Here is a 12,128-nt window from a genome sequence, read left to right as displayed (position 1 = left end):
TTTTCTCCAAGTTTGTTAGTTAACCGTGGATAGTAGGCCCACCTTTTGGATGCCATATATACTCAAGTAATAGTTGATCTCATGTAAGAGTTGACCCCCTATTTTTGGCCAAAAAATCTGGAATTTTACATACATCTCATACAAAAGTCAACCCTAGTTCTTCGCAGATAACAGATCAACATTTATGAGTGTGCCAGCCCTCTGCTCTGGCTTTACGGTCTGCCAGTTGCTTCTCTCCAGGTTTTCAGAATTCATTATGTTTTTCTTTACTCATTTAGAGATCAGTTGGGCTTCTGCTAATGATACAGTATGAATTTTGACAGGCATGAGCTTCAGCCACTCAAAAGTAATATCTTATAGACGAATGCATAAATTTAACCGTAAAAAGTTGTTTAAAAAAACTTGACTATAACTACATGGTATTTTCTTTGTAGTAGGGATATATTTATTCTGAAATATGCCCTTAAATGTTTGTCACCATTTATCCCCTAGTCTAGTGGTCTGGTTCACTTCAGCTAGCTCAGGTTTATGTCGGCATAGTTGTCCTTATTGAAATATAAAATCCTGGTCTTAGACCCAATCTAATCCCTTTCCAACTGGATATAAAATGCAATCATATTAAGATTGCTGTTACCCAGGGGGATGACTTTACCCTGGGGTCATTAATTTATGCTGCCACATTACAAAATATCAAGTCTAATATAACCTGCCTGGGTTTCAAAATGAGATAATTTCTTAGAACAACACAAAGATATCCAGGTAACGACAGCCAATCTGATCTTTCCAATTCATTTGTAGATTAAAGTCACCCATGATTATTGCTTGTCCCTTTATCACAAGCACCTGGTATTTCTTCTTCCATACTTTGTCCCACACTGTGTTACTGTTAGGGGGCCTGAAGCCCACTTCAAAATGTGATTTATTTCATTTATTTTTCTCATCTCCACCCAATCTTGATCTCCTGAACCAAGACATCTCTAACTACTGCACAGATGCCATCCTTGATGAACAGTACTCCTCTCTACCATTACCTAGCTTCCTATTTTTCTGGAATGTCATATACCCCTCAATGTTCAGGACCCAATCCTTGTGACCTTACAACCACACCTCCACAATGAAGTAAATGCACATGATCTGATCACCAATGTGCAGTGTCAATTTCTACAACTTGTTATGAATGCTGTGAACATTCAGATACAGAGCTTTTAGTTTTGTATTTTAACAAAAGCATGGGAGCATAAGGGTTTGAAACAAGTTATGCTCTGACAACAACACCACTAGCAATTAGTAGGAATTACAACTAAATTTTTTTTGAAAAAAGATAAGCATCAGCACCTATTTATTTCAGAACAGACAATAGGTCATAAGACTGCAAAACCCAAAATGAGTTGATTTCTCATGATTGGGAAGGATGAATAGGAACAGTTTAGGAAAAAGTACAAGTGGCACAGTAACTCAATGGTTAGCACTGCTGCCTCATAGTGCCCGGGATCCGGGTTCGAATTCCAGCTTTTGGCAACTATCTGTGTGGAGTTTGAACCTTCTGTTTCTGCATGAGTTTCCTTCCACAATCCAAAGATGTGCAAGATAGGTGAACTGGCCATGGGAAATTGCCCATAGTGTTCTGGGATGAGTCGGTGAGATGGATTAGTCAGGGGTAAATGTAGAGTAGTAGGGTAACGGGTCTGGGTGGATTACTGTTTGGAGGGTTGGTGTGGACAAGTTGAGCCAAATGGCCTGTTTTAACACTGTAGGGATTCGATGATCATTTTATAAGCTTTTAGAGTCATAGAGATGTACAGCATGGAAACAGACCCTTTGGTCCAACTCATCCATGCCAACCAGCTATCCAACCCAATCTAGTCACACCTGCCAGCACCTGGCACATGTCCCTCCAAACCCTTCCTGTTAATATACCCATCCAGATGCCTTTTACATGTTGCAATTGTATTAGCCTCCACCACTTCCTTTGGCAGCTCATTCCACATACCACCCTGTGCGAAAACGTTGCCCCTTATTTCTCTTTTATATCTTTGCCCTCTCACTCTAAAACTAAGCCCTCTCGTTCCGGACTCCCTGACCCCAGGGAAGAGACTTTGTCTATTTATCCTATCCATGCCCCTCATAATTTTCTAAACCTCTACAAGGTCACCCCTCAACCTCCGACACTCCAGGGAAAACAGCCCCAACCTATTCAACCTCTTCCTATAGCTCAAATCCTCCAACCCTGGTACCATCCTTGTAAACCTTTCCTGAACCCTTTCACATTTCACAAAATCCTTGCGATAGGAAGGAGACCAGAATTGCATGCAATATTCCAACAGTGGCCTAACCAATATCCTATACAGCCGCAAAATGACCTCCCAACTCCTGTACTCAATACTCTGACCAATAAAGGAAAACATACTAAATGCTATCACTATCCTATTCACCTGCGACTGTACTTTCAAGGAGCTATGAACCTGCATTCCAAGGTCTCTGTTCAGCAACACTCCATAGGACTTTACCATTAAGTGTATAAGTCCTGCTAAGACTTGCTTTCCCAAAATGCTGCACCTTGCATTTATCTAAATTAAACTTTTAAAACAAACTCAGCTTACATGTGGAACAGCAGCAAAGTGGCCATCACCACTGGTGATTCCAGAACTAATATGTTATAATTACCAATGGTCATCTTCTCTAGAAGTGAAAAAAGCTGAGGGGTTATTCGACAGGTATCTTAACAATTATTCCGTAGTTTGATTAGGTGATGTAAAGATTTTCTACTTGTGGGGAGTCCAAAACTGGGACTGTAAATTTAAGATAGTCACTGCAAGTCTGTTAGAGATTTTGTAGACTTGTTTTTACTCATAGGGTGTCAGAACATGGAACTCACTCACTGAGGTGAATAGAACAGATGCTTTTTACGAGGAAGCAAGGTAATTAAAGGAAGGGAAGTAAATAGAATATCAGGCTGCTAGATTAAGATGAGGCTTGCATAGGGTCTAAAATCTACTATGGGGAGAAAGTGAGGACTGCAGATGCTGGAGATCAGAGCTGAAAATGTGTTGCTGGAAAAGGGCAGCAGGTCAGGCAGCATCCAAAGAGCAGGAGAATCGACGTTTCGGGCATGAGCCATCCGTCTACTTGGATGTTACACCAAATGGCCTATTCCTCTGCTGCACATACCATGTAATGTTGACGGTTCATGGTTAATTTCTGCACTGGTCACTTCCCAGTCTCACAATGACAAACAAATCTTAATAGGCTAAGAGAAGCTTCACAAGTACTATTCCACCCGTCAGCTATGTAGGGCATGTTGATTACACTACTGAAGTAGGTACTACTCTCTTGCCAGCAGAAAGTTCACAAGTTGACAAGAAAATGTATGTTAATAAGAAGTTGCCTTCATGGTTTTTCCTCAAATGGATATTGTGTATTTTTAATCCGCACAGGTCCCGAAACTTAAAAAAAATTGTTGCGGTCGTCAATGCAATGTGTTTCCTGTTTATTGCTGTTTTACATATCAAATCTATATATTTCCTATAAGTGCCCGCAAAACCTTTTCAGTAAAATTAGTATGTTCATTGCAATGTTATTTTTTAAAATTTCCATCCCATGACATGCCTCTCATTCCCCTTCCACTTCCTTTTATGTCACTTCCATTGGATTCCCCCTTTTATTCATATGTCATCCCAATTCTCACTCCATATCTTACATACATTCCCCCAACCAACACCTATGTTCAATCTGCGTAAGTGATCCCAAGCTTCCACTTGCCTGCCATTTCAACACCCCACCGTGTTCCCGGCCAACATTTCTGATGCAGGCTTGCTGCAGTGTTCCAGTGAGCCTCAGCACATGTTCAAAGGACAACATCTCATCTACCACTTGAGGACCCTGCCGCCTCTAGGACCCAACATTGATTTCAGTAACATCAGAGTCTGATTCACTCCTTCCATATTTGTAACCCACCCTCCAACCGGTCCTGTCATGACATGGGCTGCTTTTAGCACAGTCACTCACTCTCACATACTCCTATCACATTATATGGATTGCATTCAGTACAGCTTAACTATTTTCTCCTACTCTTAGTTCTTAATATCAATTATTCAGTTTTTCTTTTGATGTGGCTGCAATCCATAATCTCCTTGTTTGCCACCCTTTCATCTCTCTCTCTCTCTGGGTTCCATCTCCACATATCCACTCACCTCCCTACCCTCCCACCCCAATTTTGGCTTCACCATAAATACCAATTTTTCCTAGCTACTAACAGTTCTGGTAAAGAGTCACTAGACTCGAAACATTAACTCAGCTTTCTTCTCAGGTCTGCTGTCAGACTTGCTCAGCTTCTGTTTTTATCTTAGATTTCCAGAATCTGCAGTTGCTCAAGTACAAGATGTCAATAATCACTTCCAGTTGCCTGCCATTTCAACATCCCACTGTGTCCCCGGCCAACATTTCTGATGCAGGCTTGCTGCAGTGTTCCAGTGAGCCTCAGCACATGCTCAAAGGACAACATCTCATCTACCACTTAAGGACCCTGCAAATATTTCAGTGATTATTGACATCTTGTACTTGAGCAACTCAACATGATTCACTCACCCAGACTCCTTTGAAACCTTTAGCTTCCTTGATTTCTTCTCTTTCATCCCACCTTCATCCTTTCTTCTTTGCTTTTTCGCCACTCTGTCTTCTCCATCTTTTAATTTTTGTTTCTGAAAGAAAAACTGCAAATTGTCTCCTTACTGTCAAACTTGAAAGAACACAAACTTAGGATATCCTGAGTAAATCTTAAACAAAGCATAAAAATGGTGCTTCATTAATATTTAACTTTTTTTTAGAAAAATCAGTTTAAGGTAGAAAGCAACCTGGCAGCTTCAGGAGTCCGGCAGAATTAAACCTTATGTTAAAACATTGGTAACACACAGCCAGCAATGAGGTGGTTTTCCATTGAAGAATGAAGGAGGAAGCTAAAAGATACTTTGCCACCCAATTGCTTTTCAGATTCTAGAATGTTTTACAACAAGCGGCCACTAAGGCAGTGAATAGATCATATAAAAGTGAATTGGAAAAGCAAGTATATATAACGATCTGGTGAACAATTGGAAAATGGAACTACAGTTGATAGTTACAACAGAAATGCTTGTGTCAGATGAAAAGAATTGACAACCATGGTAGAAGGCACTTTGATGCTGTGTGCGTGTCTGCACATGTCTGGGGAAAGCACACAAGAGTCATATACAGTCATGTCCAGTGGTTGGAGTGAGTAAACATGTGAAGGGTGAGCATACCGATTTGCTGTGCCATAACATTTGATGACATAGGCATACACTATACATCTCCAACCTGCAAAGGAAAGGATATTGAGGGTATGAATGTGCAGCTCTGAGTGCTTCATCTGATTGCAGAGGGTTACTGAAAATTGAGAGACTGCTCAACCTCATCATTAGGCTGGGGATAGTTAGAACACACACCATTGGGATATTTTCCAAGTCTCACAATTCACTATAGAATTGAAATTAAACCACAACTTACTTTAGGTGATTTCAATCTTTTCTTTCCGGCCACATCTTCATCCTCAGTGTCAGAGGTTTGCCGGAACTGCAATGTCCCCGTGTTTATATAGAATCCTCCGTACTTTGTCGTCAGGGAGGCCGGAACCAATTCATCATACTGGAAAATAAATTCAGGTTTCAGCAGAAGCTGTGAGCTGGAGTGGTCAGTCTGGGTTAAACAGACTGTGTTCAAATGGTTGGAGATACCCACTTTACATTGCTCAGTATCATGGAGGCTGTATCTGAAATATACATATTTTGGTTGTGATGATATCCTACACATGTCAAAGGTTGTCTGTGCAGTGATATAAAATATTAAAGATCATGTGTTGACCATACATTACTACCTTTTGGATATGTTAACTTTTTCCACTATGAGCTCCTATAACAAAGTAGAAACTTCCTAGATACTGAATCAAAAATGGCAATAATGTTATCAATTAATTCTAACAAAAAAAGGATAGAATAGATGAGTTCAAAATGCACTATGTTCTAAATTGTATCCTTCACATCATGTTAGTTCACCTGAAGATTCCTTGTGTTTAATGTCACAGCATGAAATGTTGTTTCCAACTTTTACCTCCAGAGTTGTAAATTGGTACGGTGTTTTAGGATATTCTGAGGAAAGTTTTATTTGTCTTCTCCTAATTCATATCATTGATAGATGAAATGGAACTAAAACCATTCTCAGCTCGTGGCAATTTATATTACATGCCTTCCACATGAGTGCTATAGGGAAACAATCTAATGTAATAATAATGTCCAGAAGATCATGCCAATGCTCAAAGCTCAAATCAGAAGCGCCACCAAGCAACTAGGTGCTGAAATAACAACAGCGCACCCTGCCCACTTGGTTTTGCAAGGTTTCCTTACTACAATGAAGGGTTTGCTCCAAAACTGGGGCAACAAGCAACAACAAAACATAGTCCTACTCAATGAATCATACAGCCAATGTAACATATCCCACCATCATCTTCCCTGAGCATACCCTGTCTTGCTGGCAGCAGTGTACAGTAAGAAGGGAGCTGCCCCTTCAAGTTCTCAACACAGACTCCAAGGTGTCTCAGGGCACCAGGTCAAACACAGGCAAGGAAATCTCTAATTACTAACTACCACACCAGCTCAACTGTGGAATTGGTATTCCTTCATGTTGAACACAATGTGAAGTAGTACTGAGAGTGGAAAAGCACAGAATACTCTCAGAAAAGGAGTTTACAACTTCATCACGAAGAGTGGTTCGGCAGCACTATTACTGCCTGAGCTGACAAGGTTTTGAAGACCACATCTGTCAGAAGGGGTCCAGGAAAGATGGTGGGGGAACTAACAAAAGGTAAACAATATTACTTAACCTCCTCTCCAACAATTTACCAGTTGCAGGTATGTCCATCCATGACACTATTATTCGGAGTGATCACTGCACAGTTCTTGTGGAGACAAAGTCCCATCTTCACATCAGCATCACTGCACTGAATGGGATGAATTCAGAAGAGAAGTAGTATCTCTAAACTGGGCAACCATGTGGTAGAAGTCTGTACCACTGCAATCTGTAACCTCATTCTCACATATCCCACTCTATCATTGATTGTTCACTGGAGGATATAAGACAGAATATAATACAGCAACAGGCCTAACTAATAAGGTAACAACTCGGTGAAGTTATGGCACAAGATTACATGCATGCCAAACAGCAGAAGCAGTGTGTGATAGACAGAGCTAAACGATCGAACAATGTACAGGTCAGTTCTGCAGTCATGCATATCCATAATGTGTGAATAGTCATGGAGAATTAAACAACAATGATGGGGCAGCTCAGCATGTCAGCATAAGGGAAGGATAAAAGACTCATTTTCTTTGCCCTGAAGTGCTTCGGGTTTGACTAATTTATTTCTTCACCTGAAATCTCCATCATGGATGCTAACCTTGAAACAATATAACTCACCTCACAATATCGCAGTTAAAGCACTGAAAATTGCAAAGGCTATGGACCGTGACAATATCTCAATGTCTTCATCCACAAAGACTTGTGCGTCAAAATCAGTTGGGCCCCAAGTTAAGTTGTTCCAGTACAGCTACAATGCTAGCATCTATCTGACAAGGTAGAAAATTGCCCTGAGACACCTTTTGCACAAACAAAAAACTGGACAAATCCACCCAGTCAACTAGTCATAATCAGTCTAATTCTAACCTGTTAACCTCCACTCCTATTAATCTACCCTTTACAATCAGCAAAGTGATAGAAGATTTCATCAACTCAAAAAATCTGGAGTATACAGCTGACTTATAGAACTCTTGTGGCATAGTGGTAATATGCCTACCATTGAGTAGAAGGTCTGGATTCAAGTGCCACTCGTTCCAGACTGGAGCTGTGTAATAATCTCTCTCAACTGAGGTAAAAATGCCTCTGGTTCACCAATGTCCTTCAGGGAAGAAATCGGCCATCATACCTGATCTGGCCTACATTTAAGTCCAGAATTACAACAATGTAGTTGACTATCAACTGCACTCTGAGCAACAAGAATGGGCAATACCTGCTGCACTTATGAATAAATAGAAAATAATAGTGCTATGAAGCAGCACATGGCACTAAGCTATTCACTTGATTCCTGACTTTATTACAGCCTTGGCCTAAATTTGCTGTAAAGAGGTGAAATCAAGAAGTGCAGTGAAAGTGCATTTGCCATCAAGTCATGATTTTGCCACCTGGAGCATCAAGTAATGCCACAAATTGAAGTCAATGGGAATCGGGGAAATTCTTTTGGCTGGTTAGATGATCATCATCTCAGTCCCATCCCACTAATGAAGTTCTTCAGCATATCGCACTATGTCCAATCATCTTCAATTATTTCATCAACGACCTTCTCTCCAGAGATCAGAAGTGGGATGTTCTCATGTGGTGTGATTACACATGATTCATTCAGGACTCATATACTAAAGCAGTTTGCATTCAAATAATGCAACATCTGGACAATATCCAGGCTTGGGTTGATAAATTGAGAGAAAAATTTAAACTACAAAAATATTAGACAAAGATTCTCTTGTTGGTGATAATCAAACAATTACTCTGTGGTATGGAACAGGGCTGACCCCCTCAAACTATCCCATAAACACCCCTTGGCAAAAAAGGTAAATTCAAACACAGATTCTTACAGGCAAGAGGGAACAACATCCAAAAAGAGATTTCAGGAGAAAGTCAGAGGAATTCTTTACTGAAGCTTGCAACTCCCCTGGACTTTCACACCTTCTGACTGCTCCTGCTAAAACAAAGTAGAAAATTCCTGAACTGGGAGACCAAGCCACTCCTCTTCCATTGTTAAAGTAGACACTTTGGCACCTCTGACTTTACCATCTCTCTTCAAAAGAACCAAGGACAAATCAACCTTTTAAGAGTGGCAGCAGCATCATCACACCCAACATTCAACTGCATCACCAACACTCAAGTAGCTCAATACCATCTAAGGAAAAGCAGGCTGCTTCATTAGCATCCTATTCACCACCAATACACAGTGGCAGCATTGTGTACCATCTACAAGATGCAGTGCAGGAACTCACCAAGGGTCCTTTGAAGGCCTGTTGCAAATCCATGACTCTCCCATCTGGAAGAACAAGGACAGCATATGCCTATGAATATTACTAACTGCAAGTTCCACTCCAAGTCACATAGCATCCTGACTTATATCCTGTTATATTACTGTTCCTTCAGTTGTTAGGTCAAAATCCTGGAACTCCCCCTTCAACAGCACCGTGGGTCAACCTACACCCATGCACTGTTGTGGTTTAAGAAGACAGTTCCCCACACCTTGACAACAGCAATTAGAGAATAAACATCAAGTTTTGGCCACAATGCTCAAATCCCATGAACAGTAGCCTCACTTTGGATTCTCATTAGTGTGGAGCTGGAATTACCATTTGAATGGTAGAAAACATCATCAAGATCCAGACAGTTGTTAGGAATATTTTCATACCTGCCTTTTCCAGAATGAAGTTAGTTTGAGGATCATTGCGGGGAACAAGTTATAGGTGGAAAATATTCTAAAAACAAGTCACGCGATCCCCATGCCCCTTTGGTTGTTTTAGTTATGAAACTGTTTCTCAAAACCGAAAGGATGCCGTCATATATAGTAAAAAAGTAGCAGTCTGCACTCACTTATACTTATGCTCTTAGTGTTGAACTTCCTCCAGATTTTGAAAACACAAGCCTAATAACTAACATCTGTAAGACTGAAACATTGAAGTTATTTTCTGCATAATACTTGGGCCATGAAACATGTTCCATTTAGCAAATGCAAATCCCCAAAACCAACTGGGTTTACAGAGCTCAAGGCCATGAAATTGTGATCAAGTCTCTGTACAACTGCAAGGTGTGACTACCGGCATGCAAATATTTACCGCTATGTTGACCACTTATAGCTACAGCAGAGAATAATGTGTTGAGAATTTGCTTGTAGTGGTGACATTATAAACGCTTGCAAAAAAAAAATCACTGAGTGTGGACTGTATTAGTCCAGTACTACATAACTGGTGGCCAATGGTGCCTCTTAGAAAATTAGCTTGTTAAGCTTCAGTATAGATCAGAGAGGTTGCTGAAAAGTCCGATTCAAATTTAACTTCATCCATGGGCCCTGCAACATAATAAGATTCTGCCCATGGGTGGACACATGAAAAATCCGTACTTCACTCTGGTGGATAGAAAGATTAAGTACACTTGGGTCGAGAGAAAACATTCTGCTGGATTAGCACATTGACAAAGAGCAGAACTGCTGGTCAGATATCATTGTGCATTGCTATTGGTTTTATCAAGTTTTATCCCACGGAGAAACTGTTTAGGTTCCTTACACCTAAGGCTTTAAAGAAGTGCTTGTTTTTAAAGGAACAGTGCAAATCAAGAACCAACACTCACCGCTTCAGAGTTGTCAATGAACGGATCTGTGTCATCGTAACCGTACCCCATGTCAATAAGATCCTGCATGCGATCTTTCCGGCGTTTGTGATTCTTTTGACCCTGCAAGTTGCATAAGTTATTCCTTTTGTTTTCCTTTAAAATGAGAGGTCAAGAGAGCAGACAAGATTTGGCATACTGTTGGATTTTTGAAGATGTATCCGATTTTGATGCTTACTCCTGAGCTGGGCACTTACGGCAAAGATAAAAGGCAGTCATTTCACACTTAGTTCTTTACACTGGAACTGAACTCCTTTCACTACAGATTTTTGCTAGTGACCTACATGCAATATTGAATATTGTATTCTCATAGATAACTCATCAACAGGGTCTGTGGGGCAAATGCTCACATAATCATACAGTCATAGAGGTATACAGCACGGAAACAGACCCTTTGTCTAACTCGTCCATGCTGGCCAGATGTCCCAATCTAGACTAGTACCATTTGCAGGCACTTGGCCCATATCACTATAATCCCTTCCTATTCATTTACCCATGCAGATGCCTTTTAAATATTGTAATTGTACGAGCCTCCACCACTTCCTCTGTCAGCTCATTCCAGACACGCACCACCCTCTACATGAAAAGGTTTCCCCTTAGGTCCCTTTTATATTTTTCCCCTCTCACCCTAAACCTATGCCCTCTACCTCTGGAATCCCCTGGCCTAGGGCAAAGACTTTGTCTATTTACCTTATCCATGCCCCTCATGATTTTATAAACCTCTATAAGGTCACCCCTCAGCCTCCAATGCTTCAGGGAAAACAGCTCCAGCCTATTCAGCCTCTCTCTATAACTCAAACACTCCAAACCTGGTAATATCCTTGTGACTCTTTTCTGAACCCTTTCAAGTTTCACAACATCCTCCTTATAGGAGGGATACCTGAATTGCAAATAATATTCCAAATCCACCGAAGTGGAAAGAAATGACCATCAAATTATCGCTTTAGATTATGAATTATTTACATGTATTTAACAGTCAAGAGTCTAGATTTCAAATTTGCTTTTTCAGTTTCATAATGTATCCAGGCATTGAACGGTCATAGGCAGAGACTAGGAACAGAGTCACAGAAGATTTGGGAAACTCTAACAGACAACTCTGCACAATGGCTTTTTGTTGGGCTTGCACAATCTGGATGCTATATATTCTGCATCACAACAGTGATTACAGTTCAATAGGCACTTCACAATGGGCATAAAGTGCTTTCGGACATCCTGAATTTGTGAAAGTTCTTCTTAAAAAGGGTACAACTGATACGTGAATATCAACGTTGTCTATCACAGATATACCATTTGTGTGCACTCTCTCTTAAGTGTGTACATAGAGTCACATAGCATAGAAACAGACCCTTCGGTCGAACCAGTCCATGCCAAACATAATCCCAAACTAAACTAGTCCCACCTGTCTGCTCCTGGCCCATATCCCTCCAAATCTTTCCTATTCATGTATCCAGCTGAAAATGTGTTGCTGGAAAAGCGCAGCAGGTCAGGCAGCATCCAAGGAGCAGGAGAATCGACGTTTCGGGCATGAGCCATTCTTCAGGAATGAGAAAAGTGTGTCCAGCAGGCTAAGATAAAAGGTAGGGAGGAGGGACTTGGGGGAGGGACGTTGGAAATGCGATAGGTGGAAGGAGGTCAAGGTGAAGGTGATAGGCCGG

The 12,128-nt window shown here is 40.8% G+C and overlaps 1 protein-coding gene across 6 annotated transcripts in view; it reads right to left on the bottom strand.

The window, feature by feature from the left end:
* LOC122542317 (ubinuclein-2-like) overlaps positions 1-12,128 on the bottom strand; it is an 81,330-nt gene that overhangs the window by 58,716 nt on the left and 10,486 nt on the right. For 4 of the 6 annotated variants that reach the window (XM_043679958.1, XM_043679957.1, XM_043679955.1 and 1 more), the window contains exons 3-5: positions 10,435-10,536; positions 5,518-5,655; positions 4,585-4,709 (exon numbers count right to left, since the gene is read on the bottom strand). In XM_043679958.1, the coding sequence (XP_043535893.1) occupies positions 4,585-4,709; positions 5,518-5,655; positions 10,435-10,536 (365 nt within the window). The remainder of the gene's footprint in view (positions 1-4,584; positions 4,710-5,517; positions 5,656-10,434; positions 10,537-12,128) is intronic. The other 2 variants (XM_043679960.1, XM_043679956.1) reach the window with 1 other exon arrangement.

The sequence above is a fragment of the Chiloscyllium plagiosum genome, chromosome 39 (genome assembly GCF_004010195.1).
Source record: "Chiloscyllium plagiosum isolate BGI_BamShark_2017 chromosome 39, ASM401019v2, whole genome shotgun sequence".
In the NCBI taxonomy this organism is placed as follows: Eukaryota; Metazoa; Chordata; class Chondrichthyes; order Orectolobiformes; family Hemiscylliidae; genus Chiloscyllium; species Chiloscyllium plagiosum.
The sequence above is the reverse complement of the archived record's forward strand: the minus strand, read 5'-3'. Positions and strand labels throughout refer to the sequence as shown.